At 37.5% G+C, this 27385-nt stretch overlaps 1 protein-coding gene across 2 annotated transcripts in view; it reads left to right on the top strand.

Annotated features, from left to right (window-relative positions):
* Nucleotides 1–27385, top strand: part of LOC122789646 (acrosomal protein KIAA1210-like) — an 828389-nt gene that overhangs the window by 671489 nt on the left and 129515 nt on the right. For both annotated transcript variants that reach the window (XM_044057056.1, XM_044057057.1), the window contains exons 5-6: nt 541–699; nt 9349–9414. In XM_044057056.1, the coding sequence (XP_043912991.1) occupies nt 541–699; nt 9349–9414 (225 nt within the window). The remainder of the gene's footprint in view (nt 1–540; nt 700–9348; nt 9415–27385) is intronic.

A 27385-nucleotide genomic window follows, 5' to 3' on the forward strand; every position in this document is an offset into this window, starting at 1 on the left:
TAAGCCATGATTAATCAGACCAATAAGTCAAACCTCACTGGCGGCAGCAGATGAAGTCAGACTCTTTGTGTTCTTTAATAATTCTTGACTACATGAAGTACCATCAAACGCTACATAAACAGCTATGATGTTCATATTATAAAAATTAGAAACAAGACCAGATCTGAGATATTGTCATTACAGAAAGTGGTTGGGAGTTCCTATTCTGTATATTTTAGGACAACAGTACAGTATAAAAATATACTGATATACAAGTGGATATATATTTTCCATTTCCTGTTCATTACTGTCACTTTCTCTGTTGCACTCTGGTCTTAGTATAATCATTCTGCATTGAATTAATTTAGCAATTTGTTATTATGTTAGGATTGAAGAAGGCTCAGAGTTCTGAGTTTAAAAACTGCTGATGTTTTAAATATGATCTATTTTTCTATACACATTTGCTTTTATAAGGCTTGATATGGCAAAAGGGTGAAATTATATTGATTTTAACAATCAAAAATCAGGACTATTAACAGCTTTTTATTTTTATTTTTGCAGCTCCAGTTACAGCAGAATATCAGGCTTGTTTCTCCTGCACTGGGGATTGTAAACAAAAGGTCCGATGATACTGGGGCTATGTCAGAGGATGATGGCTTACCCAGAAGTCCTCCAGAAATCTCCACCTTGCATGATGTTATCATGGGGTCATCAGGCATGGTATGTATACCTAGTGTGTCTCAAAAAAGGAACAAAATATGTTTATTCTAACTTACAAAGTAAATCAAAGAAAATACATAATGGAGTGGTTTATCATTTAATTCTGGAAGAAAATTATTAAAAAGTTAGATGAATTATGGAATATTTATTCTTCATGAGAGTGTTTTAAAAAAGTTATCTGGCATGTTGCAACAGTCATATTATGATGAACCCACTATTTCAGATATGGATTTAACTTCCTTGAATCTGTATCTAGCACTGTATGTGTTTCCTGAGTGTTTGTATGGCATTACTTTATTGGTAACAGTAACCTCCAAGTTGCAACATATAAGCAGAAGATGAGTGGCTTGAGCCCTATTAAACTACAGATATTTTCAGTTTGTGTGTATCAATGTTTATATAACTATATATACTTGTATGTACATCTGTGTATCTCTCTATCTATGAGTCCCGGCAACTTTGTTGAATGGTACTTTGGCTGACATCTGTTTAATTGACACAGTTTGGTTGACAAGCATGTGAGATATTGGGTAGGGGAATACACCCTTTCCCCCAGGAACTGTGTGATCTTGGAGTTAGAATATATTATTAGCAGGGGATGGTGGTGCAGGGGGAGCTTCCCCCTGCAAAAACAATGATTTCTTTGTATTTTTTTTAAGTTTTGCATGAGCCCAGACTAATTCTCAGCACAAGGGTAGTACCATGTTGAAGTGCATAATGTCGTAATGTCGATCAATTTATTTTGACATTGTGCACATCAGCATAAATGGTATTTGATCAATTTAAGTAGATCTCTGTGTGTGTGTTTGTGTGTGTGTGTGTGTGTGTGTGTGTGTATAAATATATATATATATATATATATATATATATATATATATATATATATGTATGTATATGTATGTATATATATATATATATATATATATATATATATAAGTGCTTAATGTAACAGCGAAAGCTCAAAAGATTGATCTTTTTAGATCAGAAGCAAAAACAATGAAAAAAAAGAAATAGTATTTTCAGCCCACACACCTCTGCTAATTTTATATATCATACAGAAAAGCCAAAAAGCTAACAACAGACATAAAGCTACCCCCCCCCCAAAAAAAAATCAGTCTTCACTGAGTAATATTGTAAACCTCATTTGAAGGAGGCCAATAGGATATATACAAATGAGCCCCTAAGAACATTCAAGAATTCCCCACTATACCAGATACATTTTATTACCATATAACACCTACTTAAGTTCAAACCAACAAAAAGAAACAAAAGTATTGGTAACTTCAATATTAAAGTAGTAGAGCATTTAGCAGCCTTAACTGGTTTAGATCTTCTACAAGTGATTGAAGAGCCTACTGAGTCCAATATAAGAATCTGATTGTCACTTCCTCCCTGGCCTTCTAATCTTCAGTTTTCCTAATAAAACCTTATCAGGTCATGATACCTTTATACTTGTCATGATGACCCACCTATAGCCTTCACCTTAACCACATCTCATTCTAAGCATCTACTATTCTTAATGTCATTCAGACCATGCCAAAGAAAATAAAGGACTCAGAAATTCAAGGATATAATTTGTATGGTGTTGAAGAAAAGTTGGCTTTATTTGCAGATTATATTATTTTGTACATGATGGAACCAGAAAGGGACATCTCAGTGGTGTGGAGCACTCTAAGACCGTTCCATTTTTGTTTTTTCAGGATATAAAATCAATGAAGATAAAACAAAGACTGCAGCTATAAACTATGTACCCACACATGAACTGGTTCAGCAATACCCATATGTATGGGGACATGATAAAATTAAGTATTTAGGAATATGGATTAAAAAGGATTTTATGGCAGCTAAGGATATTTGGGAAGAGACTTAACAAAAGATAATACAAGAACAGAAACTGGAAGTTCTTGCCTATGGATGTGGATAGCAAGGTACAAGCAGTAAAAATGTTTTAGTCACTTTAATTTTATATGCAAGTCATGCCTATTTTTAGCAACCAGATGAGAAGTTGTAGATAGTCATTAATAAAGAGTTGAAGGATTTTATTTGGGAAAGGGAGAGGGCAAGAGTCAAGTAGAATAAGTTGATCATCCTGGTAGAACAAGGAGGTTTAGGATTACCTGATCTGAAGGGATATTTTAGAGCAAAAAAGTTAAGGTTCTTATACATAACACAGACAGAAAGCTACAATTCAGAGTTGAAAGGGTTGATGATGAAGCAGGGAGTAATTCAAGAAATAAGAAAAGAATGGGATTTTGGATTCAGATCCTTAAGGAAAATAACAACAGTCATGCAGAGTATTATGTCAAAACATTTTCAGATGATATAAGAATGTCATTTGGTCCTGACAAATGTGCAAAAGCAACCTTTAAAGCAGGAAAGCTGCAGCACCAAGAAAACATCAATTTGGGACAAGAACATGATATAAAAGAACTTGAGCAAGAGGGAGTGTATAAATATTTGAGAATTTATGAAGGATCAACAATAAAACATGAACAAATCTGAATAAAACTTAGCAATGAATATTTTAGAATTAAATTAATCCTGAAAACAGTGTTGACATCTAGGAACAAAATTCAAGCTATAAACCAATTTGCTCTTTCTGTCCTAACTTACAGTTTTGGAGTGATTGACTGGCCCCAAAAGGTGTTGGATAGATTAGACATGAAAACAAGAAGGATGCTTCACACTCATTAAATGATTTATAAAAATCAGTGCACACCAAGAATATATATTCCCCATTCCAAAGGAGTTATGGACCTCCTTGAAAATGATTACATGTATAGATCTGCAATCATGGGACTGCACACATATCTGCTTGCCTCACAAGACCAAGCATAGTGAAAGTTTTGAAACACGAGGAGAATAAATCTAAGAAGATTTCCCTGCTTAGTCTAGCAGAAGCATATCGGCATCAAGCGTGATGGAAATCAAACAAGAAGTAGATAAAAACCAGGCAGCAACTGAATGTGGCAAAAACAAAAGAAAGAATATAAGGTGAATGATCAGATGAGAAGGCAAAAATGTGGAAAATGCATAAATATAGTTGTAAGTATAGAAAATTCCTAGAAGAACCTCATGTTGATCAGGACTGAATGCAGGAATGGTTAAGGAGAGGCAAATTCAAACCAAAAGATGAACGGTTAATATTGGTGGCCCAAGACAGTGGGCTACTTACATGTTGGTTTACAAAGTCCATTGAACACATGGGAGAAACAGACAAATGTAGGTTTTGTAAAACAGAATTGGAAGCAGTCACACACCTTGTTGCTGGTTGTGACATACTAATGGCAGAAGGACTGTATACTGAAAGGCATAAATAATGTGGCAAGACGTTTGCACTGGGGATTGTGCAAATATTATGGTGCTGAAGTGGCTGCAAAACACTGGAAACATGAGCCACAGAGTATTATAGTCATTCAGCAGCAGAAAGTATCCTAAGAACCAAGCCAACATGAGAATGGAGAAAGGAGATTCTGCTAATAGGGATGACTGCAGTTAGGGGTACAGAGAATAGGCAACAGGGAGCTGGAATTTACTGGTGGAAGCAAGCAAAGGGACCAAGGTACTGTGAACAAATAATTAGAGAGGGAATAGTAATAGAATGGGAAGATGCCAAGAAGACATTTGGATTGCAGGCTGGTGATTGCCTTCCATATCAGGGACTGATATCAGAGCACAGACAAAATGAAAGGGATGGGGAAATCCTAAATTAAAAACCTGCACTTGTTGAGCTTTTAATTGAGTCGAGAATAGAATCTGCTGTTAAAAAAGGGGATAATTAGTATGGCATACAAAATATTGTATGAGAACCACAGGAATCAATCATAAGAGGTCAGAAAAGATTGGGAAGAGAGATTAGATATGCATTTCACAAAGAAACAATGGTAGGATATATGTCTGGCTCCCAGATACACTCCCAAATAAGTGAACAGATATAGTCAATGAGGTACAGCATAAAGTGTAAATTCAGGCAGATTACATCAAAGGATAATCTGTCAGCCTGTGCAGTGACCCAGTCATAACATTAAATTATATTAAACTGTTATGCCTTACTTAATATGCACTGAAAGTTTTCTTTATGCTTTCAAAGATAAGTTGCTTGTTTTATTTTGCTAAGGCTTTGCTGCTTAGAAGTCATGTTTGTTCATGTTTCTTGCTTACTGAAAGTTTTAGTGATGCGCTTTGGCTCAATGTCATTGTGATATTCTTTCTCTGTGATTATGGCATTGTGAAAGAAAGAGATACTGACAGCACAGCTAGCTGGAATTTTGTAAATAATTATATGTCATTGGTGAATATCGAAATGATTCATACAAGATGCTTATGTTACAAATGTATTAGAACTGTATGTTGTGTATATATCAAACTGGTTCGTACAGACATGTGTGTTGAACAAGTATTTTATAAAGTTTTTGTTTTTGAAATGCAGCCACATTGTGCCCTAGTGGAAGAGAATAGAAATGTACATGCACTATTGTAACTGTCTAAATGTATATATTTTAACAGTGGAAATACAGGAGGTTAACTTCAGTCCAGCAAACTTTAGGAAAAGAATTGAAATTAAATTACTTTATAGGCTATGCAATAAAAGATGGTAGCTTTCAGTTTTCAATGCAGCCAGAGACAAAAGGTCTGTACTATGGAGCTTTCTGTATTGTCTTTAGGGTGAACTAATTACTAGTCCTGAAAGCATGAAGGAATTCAGTTGTTTTATGACTTTTAGCATCTGCCAAAATCTCAGGTCTATGTATTTTTACAGGTAGATGTTAAATACTGCCAGCTTCCAGCAGTGGAGGTTTCACCTGGGAACTAGGTGTCAGATGACAAGAAATGATGTTATTCTATCCCAGCAGTCATATTGTAGATATTAATTTGAGAAGTTTCTTAGTGAGGCTGAGCATACTGTATTCTGTCTTGGAACTGATAACAGCTGGAAGATCCATTCACCCCATCTGCCTTGCTCTATTAGTAAGTTCTTAGGTTATAGTAATTCTCTTAGATTCAGTCAGGAATACAGTGAGGCTTAGTTAAGATATTTTTCTTTATTTATCTGAGACTGTCCTGCAATGCTGTTTTAAATATTTCCTGTGGTTTTGAATTCTGATGGCACTGTGAATATATATTTATTGTTGTCTTGTTCTTTTATTATTTATTATTAAATATATTTAAACCTTTCATTGTGTCTGATCTGTGTAGAGGTATTTAAGTTTTGAGAGTACTTGCATATTTATTTGGTGACACTGTGTGGGCCACTCCTAATAGCCTTGCTCTTGGTCAAACTACCAATATTACATGGTAAAATTGGACACCCTTTGTTAAGGGCCTTAAAGTAGGTGATAAGGGGTTCTGGTAGCAGTAATAACCACCTTATAGTCTGGGCAGAAGGGCATTTTGTGTGTGTGTGTGTGTGTGTGTGTGTGTGTGTGTGTGTGTGTGTGTGAGTATGTCGGTGTGTGTGTGTGTCTGTGTGTGTGTGTAAAATAAATCTCCAAGAGTGAGTGTGTCAGCTACTTGGGCAGGGACATGAAGCACTGGTTAGACAAAGAGAGCAGAACCCTGGCTAAGAATTCAACTCTGTAGCTGTGCTAGTGGGGAGTCCTATTGGAGATCTGGGGAAAGAGGGAGAAACCAGCCCCAAACTGACTGTGGTCTCTGTGTACTCTTAATGGAAATTACACTTGATGCAAAGAGCTGCATCTGGAAATCCTGTGTGTGTACCTGTCATCCTCCCAGTGTACGTCCCCATCTGTTGCCAGTGGTGAGGATTGAAGCTCCTTCAGAAGAGGTCAGAAAAGATTGGGAAGAGAGATTAGATATGCATTTCACAAAGAAACAATGGTAGGACATATGTATGGCTCCCAGACATGCCCCCAAATAAGTGAACAGATATAGTCAATGAGGTACAGCATAAAGTGTAAATTCAGATAGATTACACCAAAGGATAATCTGTCAGCCTGTGCAGTGACCCAGTCATAATATTAAATTATATTAAACTGTTACACCTTACTTAATATGCACTGAAATTTCTCTTTATGTGTTCAAAGATAAGTTGCTTGCTTTATTTTTCTAAGGCTTTGTTGCTCAGAAGTCATGCTTGTTCATGTTTCTTGCTTGCTGTAAGTTCTACTGATGTGCTTTAGCTCAAGGTCATTGTGATGTTCTTTCTCTGTGATTATAGTATCCAAGAGAAACAGCAAGTATCTTGTTTTCAAAGTATTGCTCTTCCACTGGATTGCTGCAACCCTGGGATGTTAAAGTAAGGAGGAGGTAGGGGCACTGTCCTCTACATGGAGAGCTCAGGGGGTTTGAGTGAGTGTTTAATTTGTTTGAACATACTGCTTGAGTATTGTTGAAATCATCTTTTATGCACTCAAGGAATCAGTTTCATGTATTAATACACAAGGTAATGTATTTCAGGCAGTGGAGAATCAAGATGATGAATCAGACCTTTGGACCCATGCCAGACTGACTTAGCAACACACATTGCTTCAGGAATCTTTAATGTTTATTCCACTGTTTTACAACCCATGAAGCCAGATTTACTGGCCCTTAAGTTTCCTGGATTGATTTTCAGTCCACCTTTATAGACTGGCATCACAGTTGCCTTCCTCCATTCCTCTGGAGCCATACCCTGTATAACAGACCTATTAAAATGTTTAGGGGCTTTAACAAAAGTCCACCGGCTTCTTTTAAGATCCATGTTGTAGGTTCATAGGTGTCTGTGTTATCTTGCTACTAGGCTAGCTGTCCTTGCAGGCCATTTTAAGCCTAGCACATTTCCCTTGTTGTGGTTGAAATAACCTATACTATTTGGTAAGCGATTGGCCTTACCCATCCCATGGTCAGTAATTGTATATTACCATCCTATGTTCCCTGTTTCTAATCTTTCTTAAGCCATTTCAGTATATTTTCTACCTCCACTGTTATTTCCTCATCTGTCAACAATCCCCCAGGTTTACCTTCCCAACTGATATTCTTGCTTTCTTTTTCTTGCTATAAACCTGATGTAAATTTTCATTTGGAACTACTGCTTGGTGTTTTGTTGCACATTTCATTTTATTTCTTTTCTATTTAACATTCTACACCTTCTTCATGCTCTCAGCAAATCTGAAGAAAACCCCTTTGCTATTTTAATTTTTGCATCATTCTATTAGTTTCTTTGATACATTTTTTAGCAATAGCCCTGTTTTTATCCACTATTTATTAACCCCAGTGATTCTGTTTCTCTTTTTCACACATGCACTCTCACTGTTTGTATTTCTCATTCTTTAACAGATTCCCTTACCTCACAGTTATAACAGGTAGGCTTTTTTTTTCTTTAAGCTTTTGCACCCTATTCATTTTTTTATCACTATAAAGATTATTGTTTTATGGTAATGCACAAATACTCCACTAATTTAATCTCTTTTTACTTTCTCTGATCCCTTAAATCTTTGATAATAAACTGGATTATAGTCCCAGTATCTGTTTTTTTGTAAATCATTGTGTTTTCTTAGCCAAGGAGAACCATACTGTTACATGGATTACTGTCATTCAGAGGTGGGGAAGTGAAACAGTGTCCCATGATTTGGGACTGGACAAGTCCCAAGCACATTCACCAGGTTTGCTTCCACTAAGGAGAAAAAGTCTCATCTTCAAAGTGTATAGTTTGAGTTGGGTGTTGTTATAATGGTTAAGGTGTTTACTTTACAAATACAAGGTATAGTCTTTGAGTCTCATCTTGGGAAGCAGGGCTAGGCTTAAAAAATTACCCTTGGGGTCATTAGCCTAGCAGTCACCTATAATCCTATGAACTTGCACACATGTTCAAGCAATACTGTGGCTTGCCAGAAGGTGGCACTTATGCACAGTTATTTCACCATATTGTGTCTTCCTTGGTTTATGTCTCAGCCTTTCTGACTGATGTTCAGCATATTCCATATGATTTTAATGACATTACATTTCCGTGACAATATGTTGTCTATTGTGGTTAGTTAAACATCAGAAAGACAAGGGGAGGGTGTCATAATTGTGACATCCACTCATCTTTTTGATGCTGTATTAAATCTGTCAGCATAGCAGTCTTAGCCCATAATGATTACAAATAAAACATATGTGCACTCTCATAGTAACACAAACATGTTCCTTGCATTGTCTGTACAACTCTACCCCATCACTTCACACATTATCCTGCCCAACTCTATGAGCTCCATGACGAATAAATATTCATGATACCCTTGTGGTGAATGTTGCTGAGGAGAGTAAAGCTCACAAACCATATACACGTAATTAAAGTTTTGAATGCACAAATACAAACACAGCACACACACACACACACACACACACACACACACACACACACACACACACACACACACACACACATGCACACAAGTAAAATGTCCTTTCTATCTACCTACTATAGTTTACACCCATCCCCTGTACCATTTACCATACTATGATAATTCAGTAATGCCTGAAAAGTCAAGTGTTACAGCAGGTAAAGCTGGTTGTTAGATGAACAAGGCTTACAGCTTGTTGCACAGCTAGGTGAGATAAAAAATGGGCAAAATGTACCATGTGATCATTAACTGGTGTAAAATTTTACATTTTTGTTAATGCATTATTTGCATTTATGCAAACTTTTTTGCTTGTGTTTTCCTTCCACAGGCTAAATCCCCAGTTCAGCGGAACAGCTCATTAAGCTTAGGTGGAACAGACAGCGAGGAAGAACAGGTAACTATTAATGTCTACATTTATGCAGACAAGTAGTTTATGCTATATTTATGAATTTCTGATGCAGCCATGTATTTCACATCACTACCTTAGTGCTCTGAGATGCACATTCAAAAGTTGCTGACATCTCAGAAAAAAAAATCAAAAACTCTAACAAATTTTTTATACTCTTTATGTATTTTGCAGCGTGTTTCTCCTGTTATATTATATTGTGTATTTTTGCACAAGTACCTTATGTTTTCTTATCAGGATTCCATCAGATTCCACCTAATTTTCTATGCTACTGCTATATTCAGTTTCCCTTCGAGAATGCAAAAAATGATTTTATGCTCACCATCCATCGCAAATGACATAGCAAAAAGCCCCCCTGTACCCCTCTCCAAATTATATATACCAACTCCACAGTCATAGTATAGTGAAGAAAAAGGGAAAGAAAACAAAAAACGCACAGTACAATACATTGTGGTGAAACTTACTGAGACATTACATCAATACATTGTGGTGAAACTCACTGAGACATTACATCAATACATTGTAGTGAAACTCACTGAGACATTACATCAATACATTGTGGTGAAACGCACTGAGACATTACATCAATACATTGTGGTGAAACTCTCTGAGACATTACATCAATACATTGTGGTGAAACTCACTGAGACATTACATCAATACATTGTGGTGAAACTCACTGAGACATTACATCAATACATTGTGGTGAAACTCTCTGAGACATTACATCAATACATTGTGGTGAAACTCACTGAGACATTACATCAGTACATTGTGGTGAAACTCACTGAGACATTACATCAGTACATTGTGGTGAAACTCACTGAGTTATTACATCAGTACATTGTGGTGAAACTCACTGAGACATTACATCAATACATTGTGGTGAAACTCACTGAGACATTACATCAATACATTGTGGTGAAACTCTCTGAGACATTACATCAATACATTGTGGTGAAACTCACTGAGACATTACATCAATACATTGTGGTGAAACTTACTGAGACATTACATCAATATATTGTGGTGAAACTCTCTGAGACATTACATCAATACATTGTGGTGAAACTCACTGAGACATTACATCAATACATTGTGGTGAAACTCACTGAGACATTAAATCAACACATTGTGGTGAAACTCACTGAGACATTACATCAGTACATTGTGGTGAAACTCACTGAGACATTACATCAATACATTGTGGTGAAACTCTCTGAGACATTACATCACTACATTGTGGGGAAACTCACTGAGACATTACATCAATACATTGTGGTGAAACTCACTGAGACATTACGTCAATACATTGTGGTGAAACTCACTGAGACATTGCATCAATACATTGTGGTGAAACTCTCTGAGACATTACATGAATACATTGTGGTGAAACTTACTGAGACATTAAATTTTCAAACTTCCTCCACTCAGCCAATAGTGCAGTGGAATTGCATAGGTAAGCCACCGTTTTACTTACTTGAAGTCTTAACTCTTTCTGGTAACATAAATATTTAAGAAAAAGATTATGTATCATAGTAAGGTACTCAAAGTAAAATTTCATAAAATAAGTCCACAGCAGTAATGTTTCTCAAAAGAAACAGCATGGAGGGGCAAAACACACGTGCAAACACCACACACACACACACACACACACACACACACACACACACACAAAATATGATTCATTTTAAACTGCAGTTTCGTACTGAACTGTAAACATTTGTATAGTAATATAAATAGATTTCAGGGAAATACTATTATTAAACTTTTTACAATACTGGAGAGAAGGGAACATATCAAGAAAAATATCTCTTTCTATGTATTCTGGACACATCTACTTGAAAAAGCATAATTTGAAGACTCTCATTTTGAATGGTTACTCAATTAATACAGAACTTTCTTGCACAATAACTCTGCCTATGAGATAGGCAAGAAGCACTAACATGGAAAAAGATCTAAAATATTGATTAGATAATTTTTGTATTAATGTAAAATGTACTGGATTTTCTGGTACTTTTCTGCCAGTAGCTCCCCTGAAAATATTTTAAACACCTGGTCTTCAAATTAATAAGTAACTAAATCCATTTTGTTTCGCTATGTATTGTGTCAGTTATAAATAGTGGTGAATGGGTTAATGACAGTTTACTTTTATAACACTCATTTGGGTCTAAATATGATTTTGGTGAAGCTGTTCTAAGGTGCCTGCTTTGCTAAACATGCTCAAACATTTTTTTTGCTATTAGATACTAAACTAGGCACATATATACTTAACTGCTTTCATTCTAAAAAATGTGACATCCAACCCCATAACATATATTAATGATGCAGGTAAATGACTAAATCCAAAGTAACATTAATAATACTGAAACGAGAATACTTATTTCAGCTAGAATATTGTCTCCTGCCAATTGCTGCAGCTTCTAAAAGAAGTGTGCCCACCATTTAGTCCATTTCAAATGCCATTTGCAGATTCATTACTCTCTCCCGAAGAAATTAACACCACTGTAAAACCACGGAAAAGGCTAACTGGCTATCTGTGAAACTACTTTCTACTTGCCCCTGAACTATTCAAACTTACCAGGAATGTCACTTTCCCTCCACTAGTTTCCAGAGTATTCAGAGATGTACCAATATAGGGTCTATATTATATAATCGAACTTTCGAAATTTCTAATCCCATATGTTCAACAACATATGATTGAATTTAGAAAGTTTGAATATGTAATAAAAAACAAAAAACAAAAAAAATTACCTTAACGGTGCAGGCAGGGGGGCAAGTCCCCCTGCAGCCCCCACACCCCCCTACTTAAATATACCAACTCCGAGATCGCACTTCAGTGCAGAAAAGGGAAATTCTCCCATTCTGCACTGAACAGTGCCATTATACTTAACCTTTAAACACTTGAAATGTCGATCATATGGTGTTGACCTTATGACGTTTGACATTTCAAGTGTTTGAGGTTCTAATAGGAACCCCCAATATATAACCTTACACATGAAATGGGTCCAATAGGATCAGTGCTCTACCTCCATAAACAAATTCTAAATAAAATAAGTAAATTAATAAATACAAATCTGCACATTATGAATATTGTGCATGCACATATGTGTTCTAATGTACACACATATGCACATTCACTCAATTCACGTGCAGACAGACAGATATGCATACACACACATGCACGCACAGTTTCGAACTATTATCTATAACTAAAAACAGGTGGAAATTACCAACCAACTCAAAATGTGTACCAAAAAGCAGTGATGCCATATCCTGCACCATAGCCACAGACATACAGTCTGGCAAGTCATTTTGAAATGGGTTACCCACTCTTGTCCAGGACTCTTGCAGAACAAACCTGGTATTTCTGTGTTGAACAGTTATAAATCCTGGAATACACATAATGTAGCCAGGATTATATTGAAGAAAATTCACAGCTTCAGAAAAAAAAACTTGGATCTGTGGGGTTGGGCCTCTCATTACACTACAGACTTCTTAGCTATCGCAGAGGCTTGGATCAAATATTGCATCCTTCTTAAGTTATTTAATCCTAATAAAACTCCTCATTCACAGGTGTCTAACTTTAAATATTTATGTTGTGATGAGATGTATAACTTCTGTTTGGCTTCAGCTTAAACTGGATCATCTCCAAAATTCATGTCCTGATAAGAACTCCTTACATACACACAAGGTTTGTCTCAGATGAAGCTGGAAAAAACACAGGCATATTACCTCATTGAAAAACTAGAGTATAAAGTAGGCTCTCCCATACATCATTAATGGGTTCTCAGGCCAGAAATAAATGACTTAAAAGCTGTTTAAAATTTAGTAATATGTAATATTACAAAAGAGAATTGCTCCCATACCTTATTTCTTTCAAGATACATATTTAGAAGAGTAAGGCCCTCCCTTGATGCATTACAGTTCAGATGCTTTTGTACATAATAATTATTCTTCAAAGGGTTGGTGAATTGCTATCTTATTCCCCAAGCATTTAAGCATACTTTAGGAGTTGGGCAAAGATGGAAAAGGATATATAGATGTATGCATATAGAAAAGGCTAGTAAAATGGACAAGCCTATAGCTTAATACTTTGTCAGTTTACTAAACTTAAAACTAAATGGGTTGAAAATTTACCCCAGGACTGCCCTGTAATACTAATGGCAAGAGGCAGCTCCTAAATGTTTTATCCCATTAATACAAGAGGCCCATATTAGACAACTGAAACACAATAAGGCAGGGAAGTTTGGCTTCCAGTTGTTAGTGGGAACATCATACCCAACAGGCAAGAAGAAGAGCTGCCATCTTATATATATCAATGACAGCAGGCATGGTGGTACTTAAAACATACCAACACATAGCAGATGGCTATTTAAGAAAGACACAGTGGCAGAATTACCATAGTATCAGTTTATTTACAACTGAGTATGAGGGCAGCAGATGGTAGAAGGATTCTGCAACTCGTATTGAACCCAATGGTGTGAGACTTGCTGATACTTCAGGACTTCAATTGAACATCAAGTGATATAAATATAAACACTTCCCAACATCCCAGGATGTCTTGACATTGTCTTTTGGGAGGAAAATATAGTGATGTTAGCTCATATGCAGATTTTCATGGGACAGGATGAATGCATTACTTTGCAAAACATCTAACATTTAGCCCAATATGCAGACTGTTGGCATCTCAGATAAGATATAAGAGCAAAGACAGTTTCTTTGTCTTCCCCAATTCATTATCAGATCACTACTCTTTTACTTTTGAGTGGGTTGCTCCCATCTCCTATCACCAAAGGTCTAGGTATAAGATAAATGTCCAACATGAAGACCTTGAGAATTTATTCAGGGACTTGACATCTCAGTTTGCAGAAAGACATTGCAAGAACAATTTGTAGGGATACTGTGGTATGCCTGCAGATGTTTCCTATATGCTATGTTCATAGGAAAGTACGCAGCTAGCTGCCTTTGCAGGCCGTTTTACATCTAGCCAATTTCCTTTTTTGGGGGTTTGAATTAATCTTTCCCATTTTGGTGTTAGATTGGTCTTTCTCGTCCTACAGTTGATAATTATATATTATCTGTAATAAAAATAACTAGAATCATATCATAGACAATATGGGGGGACCCATTAATGGGATAAAACATTTAGGAGCTGCCTCTTGCCATTAGTATTACAGGGCAGTCCTGGGGTAAAGTTTCTGTTTCCCATCCATGTATCCAATGTCAGTCTGCAAGCTTGGCATTTATGGCAATCTTAGCATGAAGGACTTGAGGAGCTGAAGATTTGTATTCAAGAAATAAGTTACATCATCACCAAACCAGAGATCTTGCCTATGCTTTAGTCTTGAACACTTTAAAAAATAAGATATAATGGTTACTAAACCACATATCTTAAGTAGCTTTGGAAAAAGTAAAGCTTCATTTTTTTCTCCATATTATCAAAAGCCCAAAATTATTTAGTTAATTGACTGAAGGAACAGAGTGCACATAACATGTTACCTCTAATGATGCAAATTATGCTAATAATGAACCCGCAGGCACCAAGTCCAAGGCTGGGGTTGCATACAATTCGTATCAGATATATGAAGGAAGGCATATCTGGAGAATATCAAAACCTTTCTTCAGAAAGTGGGATTACAAATCTATCAGATACATATTGAAGAGTAGTAAAGCAACCTGCAATGTCAGACAAATCTTAGAGTTTATTTGGCACATTCAATCTATTAAGTCCCCCTGTGGTCCATTTGGCTTTCTACTGAAGCTTTATAAGGCCCCAACTGAACAGCCAAATTCCTGTTGAAAACTCCTTCATAGCCACAGGTATATGTGACATCATGATTAAATACAAAGACCTATACATTCCTTCAACGTATAGGCCATTATCACTGTAAAATGCAGATTATAAAACCTTTATGGCCATCTAGGCCTACTGGACTCACTCTATGTTTTCCAAACTTATTCATAATGGTCAGAATGGCTTGTTGGTTAGAAGAACCACTATTGATGGCACACAGAAGGCCCTCTTTAGAATGCAATATGTAAATCAGCTTGGGATATCAGTAAGGAGAGTAGAACCAGATGCTGAAAAAGAAGTTGATAAGTGGCAGTGACCATGCTGTTTTACTTTGATGGAATACATTTGTTTCCCTGGAGTGATTTTTGAAAATGCAACAAAATATACCATGAAGACTGTACAGTATTTGTCAGGTAATCTCTATCTGCATAGCAGGAGGAGGCAGGGATACCTGATATCCCTGCTATTATTTGCTTTTGATATAAAGCCACTAGCACAACACTTAATAAACATCTCCAAGGATATTTATGTTTGCTGAGCCTTAAATGCTAGTGGGTCAGTTATTCTATTAAAGCACAACAGTGCATTCTTAAAATTTTTTGGATACCTTGAAGCTTTTTCAGGTCATGTCAGGCTTTATTGTTAACCACATTACCTCTGTATTCAACATAAAGCCCAAATGAACAATCCGGAACATTCTAATCACTTACAATGAGGAGTGTCATTCTTATATTTGGGGATAGCACTGGATAACCCCATATTTGTAAAAAACAGGACATAATTTGAAAAACATCTTACAAAGGAAATTAGGAAATTTGACAGTAGCTCCTTTAAATTTAAAGTATAGGATACTGAAGTGCCTATCTTGCAATTATTGCAAATTTATCAAAGAAGGCAGATTTGTGGCTATTAAAGGCCAGAAGATATCTACCCCGATAGTTGTTTTTGCAAATTTAAGTTTGTGGTTTATTGTGCAACATGCGTAGAATGAAATGCATTCTGTATTGGTCGAACAATTAGAGAGCTATATCACAGAACTTATGAGCATCTTCATGATGTTGTGAAGTTCTAGATTTTAGGAATGCTCTTGCTAAACATATTTGTATCTACAAGAGTGAGTACAAAAAGTGGCATTACATTTTTGTTCTTCATCTTTGATTATGTTAAGAATTTTAACAGTAGGCTAGACACTGAAGATCAGCTTGATTAGAAAGAGCATTTGGAGCAGTTGAAACTTTAAGCTTGTCATCCCCCCAGAATTAAATGAAAATTTTAAGATTTATTTAAAATGAAAGAGACTGAAGCGTTATCACAATTGATCATGTGATGAGTCACATTTTTTTAATGTTTTGTTTAAGCATGTTATTTCATTCATATCTTTATCTGATAAAGTTCCTGTGCGGAGCAAAAGTGGTTATGAGATGCAAATGTTTTTATAATAAAATGTTTTTGACAGTAACTTTGTTATTTTTTGTAACAGTTTTCTTTTTTGTTTAAGTAACTAGAAGAGTTTCTTAGAAGCCTTTGTTGAGATTTTGGAATACATTAATTTCTCAGAGTGACTTTTGAAAAGGCAACAAAATATACAAGTAGGGGCCATAGCAACTGTAAAGACTGGGCAATATTTGTCAGGTAACCTTTATCTGCATAGCAGGATGAGGCAAGAATGCCTGATATCCCTGCTGTTATTTGATTTTGCCACAAAACCATTGGCACAACACTTAAGAAACATCTCCAAGATATTTGTGCTGGCTCAGCTTTATATGCCAGCATGTTAGTTATTCTATTACAGCAAAGCAGTACAATCTTAAAATTTTGGGGAGACCTTGCAGGTTTTTCAGGTCTTGGCAGTCTGCACTGTTAATCACATTAACTTTGAATTCAGATGAATAATCTGGAACATTCTAGTGGTGGCTGGTGACTTCAGATCAAAGAGGGGCTGCAGGAGACAACTCAATGGGGTGTGACCAACTAGAAAGCAGTGGGGTTAACTTCACAGGGCAGAGCTATAATATCGTGGGATCAGCATTCATCATGCTTACCATGTTACATAAAATACCTGCTCAATCACTACTGCAAATGCTGAATATTCTACCAGACACTAGACCAAATTGCATTTTAGAGCTAATGAGGTATTTAGGTTATGCATAACAGCACAAAATCTAAACATCTCTGAACAGTTAAAAAAGTGGTTGGTCTTGACTGCTTGAAGCTATTATGAGTACACATGATGTAGTAAACATACATTGTACTGTATCAGGTAATCTGCATTTTGTACAATGCCAAGTGAAAATTAAGATTTGGAAATCCCACTGCACTATTTTAATTTATTATTCACAATGCAAGGTCACTACAATGCCTAATATGCCAGTGGTTGCCTGCAAACATCAACTGAACACAAGCTGCTTTAAGTATACTTTTCTCTGCACTTATTTAAGATTAGATATTTGTAGATATTTGATTCATTAAATATTGTGCTCTCTGTCTATCTGCAGTTAGTTGCCTGAAGTGTGAAAAAGTGTAGCCATCTGGGCTCACTGAAAGTTGTTAGACTGCTTTTGAAATTCTGTTACTCTTAGGCTGGGGATTTCTGCTTGCATTAAAATCTGTGTTGGTCACATTTCTAGTAATCATTTTTGCTCATCTGCAGAGTTGTTGGCTGCTGAGATTTGCCTGCAAACATCAACTGGACACAAGCTGATTTAAGTATACTTTTCTCTGCACTTATTTAAGATTAGATATTTGTATATATTTGATTCATTAAATGTTGTTCTCTCTGTCTATCTGCAGTTAGTCTTCTACCCTCCCTCCCTGTTCCTGTTGTGGTGTTAATCTTGGTGGCTTTGGAATTGCCTGCCCCTGCTGTAAATCTGTTTTTTGACACTACTCCTCGGTCCATCTCATTTGCTCACTCAACTGAGAGCAGTGAGATCATATTTTTATTTCAGATACTCCTACCAGTCCCATCTCCTCTGCTGTGTACAGAGAGAGCACTTGGGAAGGACATCCTCTATAATATCTTAATCTGCTCTGTCCCGCCCTCTTCACAAAAAAAAAATAATAATAATTTGCACTTCATCTGCTTTTACTGTATTTGTGTTTCTTCCTACTTTATTACTGTAGTTTGTGTTTGCCTCTTCTTGGTAGTAGCCTGATTACATTGTAATTGTTATTCTAAGCCTTTTGGTTTAAGCACTTGGGCTTCAAACTAGTTGTTTTACATTAAGAAGGTTTGTGGTCTGCCCTTTTGTGGCAGGACAGGTAGCTTACATCCTTCTAAGTTGGGAATTGCTGATTGAAGGCTCAGTGTCTGTTATTCTAAAAGTGTATTAGTTCTGGTTTAAGCACTTGGGCTTCAGGCCAGTTATTTTACATTAAGAAGGTTTGTGGTCTGCACTCTTGTGGGAGGAGAGGCTAGATTCTGCCCTTCTGAGCTGGGAATTTCTGGTTATAGGCTTATTTTGCCTGTGTATTTGAACAGTTTATTTCTGAAATTGGTCCGCCTTGTTTGCTGTAGCATAGACTAGATTCAGGCCTGCTGAATCTAGCTTTGTTTGTATAACTTGAGCACTGATCCAGGTCATCTTTTTTGGAGAAGGTTTCTATGCACCCTAGTGGCAGGAGTGTGCAGTTAGAACTTGTCTGATTGCAGACTGATGGAACAGGACTCAGTTTTGAGCTTTTTAACTGGTCAATTGCATAATTTGTTTAAATCAGTTTTGTTCATTTTCTATTGTTTTATATATATATATACATATATATATATATATATATATATATATATATATATATATATATATATAAAACTGCTCTTTATTCATCTGCTTTTACTGTATTTGTGTTTCTTCCTACTTTATTTTGCTTTTGCTGCTTGTCCTAAAAAGTACTAAATTGCATTTCTTCTGCTGCATTTATTACTGCTTGTTAGTAGCCTGATTAAATTGTAACGGTTATTCTAAGCCTTTGGTTTAAGCACTTGGATTTCAGATCAGTTGTTTTACATTAAGAAGGTTGTGGTCTGCACTGTTGTGGCAGGACAGGTAGCTTACATCCTTCTAAGTTGGAAGATGCTGATTGAAGGGTTAGTGTCTGTTATTCTAAAAGTGTATTAGTTCTGGATTAAGCACTTGGGCTTTGGGCCAGTTATTTTACATTAAGAAGGTGTGGTCTGCACTCTTGTGGGAGGAGAGGGTAGATTCTGCCCTTCTGAGCTGGGAGTTTATGGTTAAAGGCTTACTGTGCCTGCTTGTTTGAAGGGTTTCTTTTTGAAATTGGCATGCCTTGTTTTCTGTAGCATAGAGTAGATTCAGACCTGCTGAATCTAGCTTTGTTTGTATAACTTGAGCACTAATCCAGGCCATCGTTTTTTGGAGATGGTTCCCCTTCACCCTAGTGGCAGGAGTGTGCAGTTAGAACTTATCTGATCGAAGGCTGCTGAAACAGGGCTCAGTTTTTAGCTTTTCATTGGTTAACTGGTAATTTGTTTAAATCAGTTTGCTCCTTTGCTACATTTGCATCACAGCTTAGCTAGGGTTAAACTACTCCCGGCACAATAAAGTCTGCTCTTCAAATTTTCCCTTAGAACTAGCCAGTTCTTTAGTTTCAGCACTCAAATCTGTTTCTTTAAGCTCAGCACTTGTTCAGAACTCATTGTAAACACTAAATAAGCTACAAATTACTACAGCACTCAACTTTCCTCACTTGTCTAGAGGGAAAGAGTTTTTTGTACTTAATAATTAAGCACCTATCCAGGCATGTCTAAAGGTCAGCTCCAGGTGTTTTCTCCTGCCTACCTGATGCATCTGGGCATCTTGGGACAATGCAGCAATTGCCTCATGTACACAGACAACCCTCTCCTCCTAACACCCACCACTACAACCTGTGAGAGATGCACTTATATAGCCAAACTGGAAGCAAAGCTCTCTTCACCCAAGAATGGACTAGACAGTCAAAAGGAGAAGGTAAACACTTGAACCGCACCATACTCATCACATAGTCCCTCAAACCCTACACCACCAAAACACACATACAGAAAGACAAAATGCACACCTACATTCACGGAGGCTCTCAATAAAAATCTGCCCGAGTAACAGACTCCTCCAAAGCAGAAATGCAAGCAACCTTCAGCCCCCAACACAACCCAAATGACAGCCCACAAACTCAGTGTGCCACTCAACCACAGGCCATAAGGCACAACAACGTACCCAACACTCTAGTCATAGGTGACTCTATAGTCAGGCACACTGATGTTCCACTCACCAGGCTAAACAAGGAGAAAGTTACTGTCAGCTGCCTGTCGGGTGCCAGGATCTGCCACATAATGCATGGGCTCAGGTCACTCCACAACAAGTATAAATATGACTCTGTCATTGTCCATGTTGGTGTGAATGACCTGAGAAATACCTCCCTGGACTACATGAAAAGAGACATGGAGGAGCTCTCCAATCTTGTAGCCCAGACAGGTATGACCCTAGCCCTGAGTAGCATCCTGCCATCACCCAGAATGATACCACAGTACAAGGAAAAAATGATTGACTTCAACAATTGGCTAAGCTTCTGGTGTTAGTCTAAGGGGATCCAGTATCTGTCTGCCTGGGATGACATGATCGACAGACCATGATGCTTTGCCAGAGATGGCCTGCACCTGTCACCCTTGGGATTCTGGATACTGGCTAAGGCTCTTGCCACCCCTATAGTGCCTTTTTAGGCAAGGTTCAAATGACAAACTCACCACTGTAACAGGTACAAGCAAGTAAAATCTGAGGGTAATGATACTCAATGCTAGAAGTCTAAACCTTAAAATGTACTCACTCGAGGCACTCCTTAAAATGGAGAACATCGACATCTGTGCAGTAACAGAGAGCTGGTTCAAGGCTCCAGAGAGCACCCCTGCATTACCAGGCTATAATTCATACCACACCTTTCGGCCACCTAACCTGGATTTAAACACTAAAGGTGGAGGTGTGTCTATATTCATTAAGGATAGCCACACCTCCAGGCTAGTTGCTCAGCATAATGCAGTTGAGATTATCCAAGTGCAACTAACTCTGGGCGAGACCACAGTCCAAATTGTAGCTTGCTACAGATCCCCCACCATGCCCCAGGATTCCCTCTCCTCATTTCTTGATACACTGGAAAATATTAGGGTACAACCCAATACCCTAATAATAGGCGATTTCAACTACCCCACCATTAACTGGGGAAACTACTCATGTACCAACTCTTTTGCTCAACATTTTCTGGAATTCATAAATTCCCAGCGCCTTGGATCAACTTATCCACACCCCCCACAATAGAAGCAATATCGTAAACCAGGTCATTACCAACATGGGTGACCAGTGCTCCACACCAGATGTCAATTCCTCATTGGTCAGATCCGACCACAAGCTAATCACCCTAGACATCCACATCCTGCCCCCACCCCCATCAGGGAAACCGCCATAAAACATTTCTCCAAAGCCAACTTCACACTTCTTAAGACAGAAGTGGCAAACTTCATGACACCCATGCAGTTGGACAATAGAGGTACGACTGCTGAATCCTATACAAATGCACTTTATAAGCACTTACATGCTATCCCTAACAGAACCAAAATGCTATCCTCCAAAAAAAGGAAGACAATCTGGTGGTCCCCTTCCATAAACAAACTCTACAACAGAAGAAAGAAACTGTTGCAAAAAGGAGTAAAATCCCATGATTGGAGGAACTCCCTGGTCAGCCTCAGTAAGAAGCTGAGATCCCTCATAAAATCCTCCAAAGCTAGTTACGAAAACAAAATTGCCACTGATTCTAAGGACAACTACAAAGCATTCTATAGCTATGTCAAGAATCTCAATGGCAACACTCAGATCTGCTCTGAGTTACAGCACAATGGCACTAAATATACAGAACCAACAGATATTGCCAACATCCTGGCAGATAGGTTCAGTGCTAACTTTATCCCCCTAAAGGGCCCATCCTCTCACCTCCCTAAAGGGCCCATCTCTATACCAGAAGAATGCAAAGTTCCTGTAATCACAGCTGCACAGGTAAAAAACACACTTTCCAAAGCCAAGAACACAGTATCCATGGGACCTGACAACATTCCAGGCTGCGTTCTACATGAACTACAGAACGAACTGGAACCCCACCTAAGTACCATGTTCAATCATAGCCTCACCTCAGGCTCGGTGCCCACTGAATGGCACACAGCAACAATTATCCCACTCCACAAAGGGGAAGTCACCATGGACACAGGGAACTACCACCCCATTAGCCTGATGAGCCTGGTCTGCAAGGCCATGGAACGTATCATCATAGAACGTAGAAACAAAGGCACTGGTAATCTCCAAACTCTGGTCCCCACCCAGTTAGGGTTTGTAAAAGGCAGATCATGTCTCCTAAACCTGATAGACTTCTTTGAAGCAGTCACCAAAGCTGTAGATGAGGGTAAGGTGGTTCACACAGCCTATCTAAATCTCGCCAAGGCTTTCAACACCATCCCCCAGTCTGGAATTATAGATAAACTCACTAAACTAGGTATAAATCCCTATGTCACAAGATGGGTTGCCAACTGGCTCACTGACAGAACCCACACTGTGAAAGTAGCAGACTCCAAATCTGACTTCAGACCAGTGACAAGTGGAGTACCACAGGGTTCAGTCCTGGGTCCTCTCCTGTTTAGTATCTACTTCTCTGAAGTACATGCTAACACAGATGGTCTTTGGCTAATGAAGTTCACAGATGACTGCAAACTAGGAGTCATAATCAAAACTCCTAACGATGTGGACATCCTACAAAAGGGCCTCACTGAGACAGATTCCTGTGTCAAAGCCATGGCCTCAAGCTCAATGCCAAAAAGTGCATTGTCATCCCCTTTGGTAAAAACTCTGTAGCCATGAACTACCACATAGGCGGTAGTCTACTTAACACCAAAGGTGTGATAAGAGACCTTGGGACACAGGTGGACAGCAGTCTCTTCTTTGATAATCACATTGCCACCTTAGTCAGGAAATCCTTCTACATGGCACACCTCATCACAAATGGTTCATCCAGGAAAAAAGAGGTCATTGTTCCCCTCTACTCGACAGTCATTAGACCCATTATTGAGTACAACGCCCCTTTTGGTATGCACCACACAAGACATCTACAACATCTGGAAAGGCCACAGAAATACCTCACAAAGAGGATTACAGGCCTCAAACAGATGTCCTACGCAGACCGTCTAAAAAAACTCCAGCTTTACTCCATCGCATATTGCCTACTCAGAGGTGCTCTCTGCCTAACATACAAAGCTATGTCAAACCCAGAGCTGTTGGACATGCTCCACTTAAAGAAATCCCAATCCCTCTGAGCTACATGCTCTAGGGACCTAAACCTTGTCACCACAATAAACAGAATATGCTGGAGGGATAGATTCCTGTCCCAGAGACTTCCCATACTCTGGAACAAACTACCTATCTATATCAAACTAAGCTCTTCATTAGCACTCTTCAAGAAGAATGTTGATGATTGGATGGGAAATAGGAAATTCACCCCGGGGATCACTTCATTGGCTCTGTTCAACAGGGGCACAGGAAAATAATTTTCTTGGGTGGTGAAAGCCAGGGTACCTGTTTGGCTAGGCTTCTATAGGCCCTAGGGCCAATAGCCTAGTACCTACCTATGAACCTATAAACTTATGACACTGACACAGGCTTATATGACAGCTGACATTACCAAAGTACACATTAATCTTGCAAAACCAGAATTACAACAGTAAAGAGCAGGGACATTCAACTAATTTCATTCACAAACAGCACCCCCATTACAGAACAAAATAATCTGATTCTGCTTTGATCCTGTAGGGATTAAATTAACATACCTGCATTAATTTCATTTAGTTAACAGAAACATTAATCACAACTTATGTGCCAGCTCGCCTTACACAAATAGACATTTCATTTTATTTTACTTTCATTTACCCAGGTTTGTCCAACCGTCTTTTTAGTTAAAAAAACAAACAAAAAAAAACCTTTTTGGCATATGCCCAAGAAGAAAAGCTCTAACATATTATAAACATTTTTTAATCAGACATTCAGTAGATACAAGAAGAGATATGAAATAATATACATTAAGAATGGCATACATTTGATAATTAGATTACATTCATCTGAAAGTACAGACAACTATTACAGTCTTGTATAGCCGTTATTACAACAATAGACAGCAGGTCCAGTTGTTTTATTCACACATAGCCACATTCCCTATTGCTCACCCCACTCACAGTATCTGATTTCATCTTGTGAGGTTAAAAGACAAAAAAGGATCAAAGACAATACTGTTGTATAATATATGTATTTTTCACATAAACAATAGTGAGAGTTCAGAGCTAGTTGTCGATCTTACTTTAATTAGATGCACGTTGCTCTTGCAAAGCAAGTCAGAAGTACAACAGTAAGGCCAGTCATTTCATTCACACATACTAGGCATAACCCCCATGCCAAATTGTCTACCCACAATGTCTGCTTTGTGCCTACAAGGTTTAAAAAATGAAAAGAGAAGACAACTGTTACATTACTGTATTTAGCAGCACCAAGTTAAGAGCTTGCAGGTGATCTTACTTCAGTTCAATCATACAAACTTTAGTCAAGCAAGGCTAGAGTTTCAACAACAAAACATCCACACACCATTCTAATCTATCTTGACTGACCCTGCAAAAATATTAGGTTAAAAAAAAAATCATCCAAAAGTAGCCCCCAAAACACATTGCAAACCTAGTATCTGTTTGACCCCTGTCAGGATATTTTATTAGAAAAATAGACACCCACAGTCATCAGCCTCCAAAGCACATTGCCTCCTTCATATCAGATTAACCCTGCCAGGATATTATATTAAACAAAAAAAGGTAATCAACAGCCCCCAAAACACACAGACAACTAGTATCTGGTTGACCCTACCAGTGTGTTATATTAAAAAAAGAAAATCATCAGCAGTCCCCAACACATTGCCACTCTAGTATCCAGTTAACTCTGCCAGGATATTATATTAAAAAAAAGAGTCATCAATAGCCCTCAAAACACACAAACCACTAGTATCTGGTCAACTCTGTCAGGAAAAAAAAATGCAGAAAGTATGTGGTTGGCCTTGCCAGGAAAATAAAAACAAAGAACTTAATTAATAAATCTTTTTCTGTGTGTGTGTGTGTGGGGGGGGGGGGGGGGGGATTAATTTACAAATAGTCTACTTTGGCTTCTTTCACCTTAAGTTTGGTTTTGAGTCTCCGGTCGATGATTAAACAATTTCCACTTGTTTTTCTAAGAGTCCTCTATCTCTCGCTCTCTCCCTCAAAATTTAACTATATCCAGTTAAAGTGTGGGAAGAAAACGTGAGAGTAAAAAGACTAATCAGCAGCTGTGTTATGTACTCGTATTATGTGACAGGCTGCTGACTTACCAGTCCTGGAGGCTTCCTGTTTCCTCCGGTTACAACTACAATGACTTCTGGGCATCTTCATTGATGCCTGCAGTTTTTCCAATCCAGACTGTTTTAAAAACAGTCTAGCTACAAAAAGATATACATATATATTTATATTTGCTCTCATCAGAACTGGAGCACTTCAAGTTCTGGGTTGCATCACATCTACAGCTTTACACATTAGTTTGTAGTTCAAAGTGCTACTAGTGTGTAAAACATAGTAATTAAACTCTTTTTTTTTTTTTGTTATGAGAAAGTTGGGGGGGGGGCTGCAGCCCAGCAGTCCAGTACCATGAGACACCCCTGAAACATTCTAATCACTTTCTGTGAGGAGTGTCATTCTTTAGCATATATGGGGATAGTTCTGCTTGGAGCAGATGAAGAAATATACAAAGCAACTTGTCCCTCCATCCTCAACCCTTACAAGTCTAATAGTCCTAATGGCTCCCCTTCCTTTCTAAGTGTAAAAAGTACCAGGAATCCATTTTATAGTTTACAGAAGTTTGTCAGCTTTAAAGTGCTGGATTTCATTTGGCAACTCAAAAATAGTTAATTGATAGGTGACAGAATCATTGCTAATATAGATTCTAGACCGATTTTCTATTTTGCTGTTGAGCTTAATAAGAATATTTCTGAAGTGATGATTTAGTATACTGTTAAAATAAATAATGATAAAGGAACAGTTAAATAGTAAAAGTAATTTAGACATCTTCATTACAAGATCTAAAATGGCAAGATTTTATTTTAGATTTTGGAATCTTGAATGACGTTGGTGGTTTAGTCCTTTAGAATTATTAAGGATGGTCATATTCCTATAAAGGCTAAAGCATGTGTGTATACATTTTTTATTATCAGTTTATTCATTAAAAGTTTAGACACATAAGCAAGTGAAAAATATGAAAGGTAAATGGGCTACTGCTTGGATGGCTTTGCCTGTTTTGGGTGTTAATAACAAAGAAACTTCAAAGAAAAGGAACTACATTTTTAATTAGTGATTTTTGAAGCACAAACATATAGTCTGATGAAAAATCTGGGATATTCAGAAAAGACAAGCAATAACTTATTTGAAGAGATTGTTTTCTTCATTTTAATCCAAAGCCAAGTACAAAAACACAGTATTTCAACTTAATTACTGTAACATGAAATCCTGTGATTCTATTAATGAGTATGGCAGTGACATGAAATTAGAGAAACAATTTTCAAGAAGTATTTCAAAATAGACTGACTGCTAGAATAAATAACAATAATAGCTCATGAAAATTAATGGCTAAAAATATAATCCACATAAACATGTTAGAGTTTCACAAGTATGTAACAGAAGACACTAGCAGAATGTTAGGCATATAATGATCTGATATAACAGTGCATAAATCCACCACTATGCTATCTGACCCTTCTGGGTAGCACATTTAAATGAACCAACCACCAGTTTATTACCTGACCCCTCCCCCCTTCATGTAGAACCAGCAGTTCACACCTCAGTAGATGGGCTGTATGCCAGGAATAGTCCATTTGCATTCACGTGACTGCAGCCTGATTGATGCATTATCACAAAGCTAAGAGCTTAGAAGGTAGTACCCATTGAAATAACATTGGGTTGGTGTCATTGTGTCCGATAGCCAACGAAGGGCTGTATAATCTGTAATCAAATAAACTGTCTCGCCTAGAGGCAACACTTCAAGTTGATGAGTGCCCACTTACTGGCTAAATGCTCTCTTTCAATTGCTG

Source organism: Protopterus annectens, chromosome 15.part0 (assembly GCF_019279795.1).
Source record: "Protopterus annectens isolate FY-2018-M chromosome 15.part0, PAN1.0, whole genome shotgun sequence".
Taxonomy (NCBI): domain Eukaryota; kingdom Metazoa; phylum Chordata; order Ceratodontiformes; family Protopteridae; genus Protopterus; species Protopterus annectens.